We start from the raw sequence: 7439 nt of genomic DNA on the forward strand, positions 1-7439 counted from the left end.
GTAGTTTATACAGATCCAAATACTGACCTTATGTAGCTTATACAGATCCAAATACAATTTACAATTTACAATTTAGGCATTTAGCAGACGCTCTTAATCCAGAGCGACTTACATTTAGGCAAGAACAAAAGCATGGGAATACATCACATAAAAGCATTTATCATGAAACATGCGTAAGCTAAGAAGGTAACAGTGGAATATCTATATGATGAAACTATACATACACTATACATAATAAACTATACATATTCACTACTATGCTATACATATGTACTATGGCGTGCTATGACTATATACAATACAATTATAGTGCTGTCTACATAACATGCTATAAGTCTAAGTCAAATGCTATCTAAGCCAACAGAAATTCTATCTAAGGGGTTAGGGTAAGTGCTATGGGCCATGATGGAGTCTGAAAAGGTGGGTTTTCAGGCTACGGCGGAAGATTGGGAGTGATGCTGCAGTTCTGACTGCAATGGGAAGTGCATTCCACAGTTTTGGAGCCAGAAGGGAGAAGAGTTTGGGACGTGTGGAGCGTTGTCCCGGCGTTTTTAGTGAGGGTACTTCCAGTTTCCCTGCGTTGGCTGATCTGAGTGCGCGGGAGGGTTTGTAGGGTTCAATCATACTTGTAAGATATGGGGGAGCCATACCTTTGGTTGCTTTGAATGCCAGCATCAGAGTTTTGTATTCTGTGCGGGCAGCGACCGGGAGCCAGTGGAGGGAGCGGAGCAGGGGGGAGACATGTGAGAATTTTGGCTGGTTGAAGACCAAGCGAGCTGCTGCATTTTGGATCAGCTGGAGAGGCTTAAGTGCACATGCTGGTAGGCCAGTAAGGAGGGAGTTACAATAGTCGAGTTTTGACAAGACTGTTGTCTGGATTAGGAGCTGGGCTGATTCCTGGGTGAGGAACGGTCTAATTCGTCGTATGTTATAGAGTGTGAACCTACATGATCGAGTGACAGCTGTGATGTGAGCTTTGAACGAGAGCTGACTGTCCAGGACAACACCAAGATTCCTGGCTGTTGGGACAGACGTTACCAGGGCGTTGTCTACGGAAATAGTTAAATAGAATAGTTAAATACTGACCTTATGTAGCTTATACAGATCCAAATACTGACCTTATGTAGTTAATACAGATCCAAATACTGACCTTATGTAGCTTATACTGATCCAAATACTGACCTTATGTAGCTTATACTGATCCAAATACTGACCTTATGTAGCTTATACTGATCCAAATACTGACCTTATGTAGCTTATACTGATCCAAATACTGACCTTATGTAGCTTATACAGATCCAAATACTGACCTTATGTAGCTTATACAGATCCAAATACTGACCTTATGTAGCTTATACAGATCCAAATACTGACCTTATGTAGCTTATACTGATCCAAATACTGACCTTATGTAGCTTATACAGATCCAAGATCTTCCTCTCCACAAAGGGGATCTTCAGCACACAACCCTGCAGATCCCAGAACTTGGCGATCTGGTCCAAGAAGTTGAGTTTGACTCTGGTCTGTGCCTGCATGGAGAAAATGACAACCACACAAGTTGAGTTTCATGGCAGCAGAAAGTGCTGGTAGTCCCTGATAAGAGACAGTTTTTCTTTAGTTTTTTTTTTTTATTATAGCGGTCTAGTACCCTTAAAATATCATGTCCAAGACGACTTTCTCGTTTCTCCCTGGCCACACAGATACGAAACCCATTATGTTTTTCCCATAAAGATTTCCGAAAAACATTTATATAAATGATTCAAGCCCCATAACAACTGAAAAAGGTAAGAATGACATTGACATGTTTTTTTTTTCCCTATAACTCTATAGAGTGCTACTGCAGTAATGTTTTATATCAACACAAAAGGCATACGTATGTACAGTACGTTAACTTTGTGTAGGAGGATGCTGAACGCACAGCAGTCTTAGTAGTGGTGCCAGCTCACGGCAGAAACATCGAAAGAGTAAAGTCTTTAACCCATTCTGACCTGAGATCAGATTCTAAAAATGTCTTCTACATCCTGACAGTTTTTCAAAAATAGCAGACCTACAAGCTCGTAGCGCGCCACTCGGTGGCGCGCTATGAGCTTGTAGATCTGCTATTTGTCAATAGCTAAAGCATAACGTAATGCTAACACCAAAAGGGGTTCCTGCCCAGAATGGGCCAGAGTGGCCGCACACACTGATAGCCAAAGTGCCGATTATTTATTAGGATGCAGAGTATAGGAACCAACGTGTTTTGGCAGATCATACAACTGCCTTCTTCAGGGTAAGGAATGCGTTAACTCACCTCCAACTCATTGAGCCTCTGGATACGTGGAACGAAGTGAAGTTTATCGACGTCACAAGCAAATGGAGGCTGCCAACCCTACACACACACACACACACACACACACACACACACACACACACAGTGACACACATACATACATTATTGAATAGAAATGTAAAAACAGCAACAGAGTACAGTCAAACACTCAAAAGGGATAGCACAAAAGAAAAAGTCTTGTTTGTTTCAATTTAGGCCCTATCATGCAATCAATTCATAGACATAAGAAGATCAATAACAACAACAAAAATCTAAATCATTTCAGGAAAAACTAAAGATTACATAGTGGGGGAAAAGTAAGTGGGGTGATCACCTTTTTAAAAAGGGGGAAGGATCATTTCATCTCCCTTTGGGCCTGCTTGACAGGTGGATTCTCAGGCCTGTTTTAATAGATGTAAGTGATCTGTATTTTTTGAGGGAGAGGGTCATGGAATGCCCATGCCCATACCCCCTCCCTCAAAAAATACTTCTACTAATAATACTAATAATTCTCCTTCTACAACACAGCCACCCACGCCTGGGTGGCTGTGTTGTAGAAGGAGAATTTACCCATATTGGTTTTGAAAGTGGGAGGTATACCAGATCACTGTTCATCACGCTCCCTCTCCCTCTAGTATTGTGACTGTGGGTGTCACTCACTTTTCTGAGGTATAGTTGGTCAGGTATGCGGGGTGCCGAGGCCGCATTTACAATTTTGAATGTCAACCCCATGTTCAATTGCTTACTTCTACCCGGAGCCAGTTTTAAAGCCCATTCTGGACGGGAACCCGTTTTGGTGTTTTAACTAAGCATTATTTACTTATTTAGCTATTGAAAAATAGCAGATCTACAAGCTCATAGTGCGCCACCGAGTGGTGCGCTACGACTACGAGCTTGTATGTCTGCCATTTTTGAAAAATCGTGAAAATATGGCACAAATCTTTGAAGATATGGGTCATGGGCCCAATTTCAATTTGATTTCAAAAGATTTTGCACTGCTAAATAAACATCGATAATCGTCAAATGTCTATATCAGGGTTCCTTGAGCGGGTTCCAAATGGACCCTTCCAGGTCTGTAACTCTGAGAGTGTACAAATGGAACAAAATGGACCGTTGAAATTAAAAGGTTTGTGAACCACTGGTCTATGGCATCATCAGTAGGGCTAACTGTGTGTGCCCTGGCATATTGAGATCCATTTCCATCAATGAAAAGTGCACTACAAATACCGTTTATCATTTATCATAACATGATCAGGCTCAGACAGTGGCCCTGTGGTTAGAGTGTCCGCCCTGAAACTGGGAGGTTGGGAGTTCGATCCTCGGTCGGGTCATTTACCGAAGACTGTCAAAATGGGACCAAAAATGCCTCCCTGCTTGACACTCGGCGTCAATGGGTTGAATTGGGGGTCAAATCAACTAATGATTCCCCGAGCGCGGCGCACACTGACACCGCTCCAAGAGACGGGTCAAATGCAGAGAACACATTTCACTGCCGTATCGCATCGTCACACACAGACTTTGATGACATTGCGTCGGCCTGATATTATAGCATATTAGAAAAGATACTGTATCCGAGCCATGCATTTTCATTTTTTCGAGTGCCGACATTTCCTTTTTTTTTTTTTTTTTTAATAGGCTACTTTTGTGTGTGTGCAGCCAAGCGTCCACAGCTCCGGAGCCAACCAGAGGAAGCGCTCCTGCTCTTAAATCCAATGTTGTCATTATTGTCTCCACCAGCCGAAGGCATGGGGAGAGTATGTTTTGCACTCCGTCCGTCCGTCCGTGTGTCCGTGTGTCCGTCCGTCCGTCCGTCCGTCCGTCCGTCCGTCCGTCCGTCCGTGAACAGCTAATCTCAGCCACCGTTAACCCGGTCGATGCCAAATTTTGCACACACACTCCCTGGATGCCAACCATGAACCTCTGCCCCAAACTTTCCAGAACGGCCTGTTATAGCGCCACCAGGAGGCCGCTTTGTGCAAAACAGGTTTTTGCACAGCACACCTACAGATTTTGTCCAAACATCACGCAAATTGGTACACAGTCTCTCTAGAGCCATTCAACCAAACCGGTCTTTCATATTTCTCACACTCCATCCTGATTGGTTAAGATTGGCTTCCAAAGTTCACAGGAGTGCTCAGTTTCAAACAAAATGCTGCAAATCATGAACACATCGCGTGATTTCCGTGAAATTGTGCACCCACATTCCCACTAGGCCGAGGACAAAATGCCACATGAACAATTTCAACTCAGCCTCAAGGTGGCGCTATAACTGGCCGAAAAGTGTTTTTACCTCTAACTGCACGGATCTGTGGATAACCTGGTGGAGACCTGTGCCCAGAAGGGCACTTTTTCTAGTTCTGAATTATTATGCAACCAATATTACACAAGTAACAGTGGCTCCCAAACTGTTCAGCCCGTGAACCAAAATAGAAATCTGACGTCTCCCCGGGGACATCGAGATCTACAAGCTCACAGTGCGTCGCTTTGCTATTTTCACTACTACTTAAACATTTGTTTCATAATTTATAGAATTTATTTTATTTTTTTATTTCATTTCATCATGAAATTACTACTGAGAAAGATCATTGAATGTTTTTAATTCATGATAAATGTTGCTTTTTTGGGGAATGTTTTCTGAAAACCTTTTGAAAATAATGATTAAAAAAAAGAATGTAGGAAGCAAAGAATAAAAGGGACCCATAAACAATGTGTCTGCGACCCAGAAATGGGTCCCGACCCACTGTTTGGGAAACAGTGGGTCAGACTATATGTCTTTTTTCTTTGAGAATAATGTTGTTGTTTAGTACAGTTTCTATAAGGCATATAACTGTTCGTGTGCAACCTGGACAACAATGACAACAACACAAGAAGTGGAAGAAAACCGAAATTGGGTCGATGAGCAGTGTGTGAGTGCAAGGATGCATGTTTATTTTATTTTATTATAATTTAAAAATGTATTGGATTAAAAGAAATTGGACATGTAATGATATTAAAAAGCAATTAGATATCCTTCCTTCTTGTCAGTGGAAATTCACAACAGTATACGCTAATCAATATTGTATAGTTCCAGCCATACTTCCGAGGCAGATAATGATGGCAAACGACACACCGTCGCATATTAACGCATTTAGAACTGAGGCCCATTTAAAATATAGGCTTAGTGGTCAAAGGTCCAAAACGACCAAATTATTATATTAAAGTCTGTAACTGGAGGCTGTCAACCCTTAGGGGGAGGTCCATTTGGTTCCATTTACAGAGTTAAATAAATATTGAGAATTGTACGGGGTGGTTTAGGGTCCCATGGGATTATAAAAGATTATATGTCGTGGGGGGGTCCATGAAGCAAATCAATCTGGTCCAACTGGACTTGAGAACAAGTGCTCTACTAGCCAACATCCCCCACTGCCTGTCACACAAAATGGCCAGATGGAGTCTCAGTCAACAGGCCTGCTAAAACCACAAAGACAATATGGAGGACAACACCCATAACATACTGGCTCTCACACAAGTCTCAATACATACAATATACAATCATGCCTAGTATTATAACTGCAGGATATTGTAACTAATGGACTATGGTATAGGGCTGGGCTACTATAGACTACAAAAAAAACTGTTATTGCACAATAATAGGGGTTGTGAATTGAAAAGTAGGACATTGTATAACTCTTTAAAACGAAAACAATACCAATTATTGCTTATATTAAAGATGATAAAAACAATACAGAATTATATTAACACTTGGGATGAAATGATGGCTTGCACACGGCACACGCCACACACACAGTTTGACTGATCATCACCAACCACATCAATGATAAATGAAGCACAACAATTGCATTGTTTGTTTTATGTGTGAACAACAGCAAAACTTATGTCAAGGATACCAACAATTACAATATCCAGCAATCAAACTACAATCATATTGTATTATTTATTCGACGTCCTTCCGCATAGAAACCAAACCGACTCTAAGAGCTAAACAAGCCTCATAATAGACATAATTTACTCCACAGTACGACGGTGTCGCAGCTTGCCATGCTATAAAAAAAAGAACGGATCTACAAGCTATCAACGCGGCGCGAAGCTACGCCTTGATAGCTTGTAGATCTGTTCTTTTTAGAGCGAGCAACAGCGACCCCTCGCGCCCAGGAGTACAAAGTGACAGTTGAGTAGCTCGAGCTTTGCTGCTAAGCTAACGCTAGCATGCTAGCTCGTCCAGCCTTCATTGAGCAGGACAGGACGGGGCTCGTTTGGTTTGTTTACGTCTGTTGACGAACAAAAACAACAAACAAAAACAACGCGTTGGCAGCCCCCAACGTGCCAAAACAAAACCAATAAACGTGTAAAAAAAATGATAACAAATAAGTCGTTATGAAAGAAAGAGGGTCAGGTAGCAGCATATAGTGGCACAAAGAATGAAACCATCCATCCGCCATGTTGACTAGTCCCTTTAAATCCCCCCTCGCTCGCGGCTCGAGCTCAGCGGCTCATCTCTTTCAACGTGGATTCCGAACGATCGATGGATCCGGATCGGACGAGAAGAACCCGAACCGGTTCCGATTTTAAAACCGGTTTCATTTAAGTAAATAAAAAAATAAACAAAAACCCAACTAACCGGAGGAGGTCGGACTTTGCAGATGCCGGTCTTCTCGGCGATGGGTCGGATCTTGTTGATGAACGCGAAGGGGTCAGAGAATTCCTCCCAGCTGGGCTCGAACACCGGGCACTCCGGAGGAGGACAGAACTCATCCCGGCGAGGCTGAGGCTGCTGGGGCATGATGGTGGCTGAGAGGGGCCGCTTGGCTGGTCCGATCCGCTCCGGGTCCGGGTCTCTGGGACCTACCGTAACCGGGTCAGGGGGTTCTGGATCTGGGGGTCAGATCGGATGGATGCTGGTGTGGGGGGTTTTAAATGTGGGACTGTGTGTGTGTGTGGTGGGGGGTGTGAAATCCTGGGTTTCTTTTCTACGGTGTGTGGCTCGATGTGTTCCTCTCACTCACACACTCACACACACACACCGCACACACGTACACACGCACACACACGCATCCACGCAGAGTGGAGAGACTGTTCCACGGCAGCGAGCACGTCCGCTCCACAAACTAGACCTAGAGCCCATAGTTTGTTT

The 7439-nt window shown here is 43.2% G+C and overlaps 1 protein-coding gene across 1 annotated transcript in view; it reads right to left on the minus strand.

Annotated features, from left to right (window-relative positions):
- kdm5bb (lysine demethylase 5Bb) overlaps positions 1–7439 on the minus strand; it is a gene marked incomplete at its 3' end in the record, with an annotated part of 50065 nt that extends 42626 nt beyond the window's left edge. Inside the window, exons 1-3 of the mRNA XM_083769563.1 lie at positions 6927–7439; positions 2291–2368; positions 1407–1529 (exon numbers count right to left, since the gene is read on the minus strand). Coding sequence (XP_083625689.1) covers positions 1407–1529; positions 2291–2368; positions 6927–7088 — 363 coding nt within the window. The 5' untranslated portion in view covers positions 7089–7439. The remainder of the gene's footprint in view (positions 1–1406; positions 1530–2290; positions 2369–6926) is intronic.

Source organism: Protomyctophum parallelum, assembly GCF_964188405.1.
Source record: "Protomyctophum parallelum genome assembly, chromosome: 7".
Taxonomy (NCBI): Eukaryota; Metazoa; Chordata; class Actinopteri; order Myctophiformes; family Myctophidae; genus Protomyctophum; species Protomyctophum parallelum.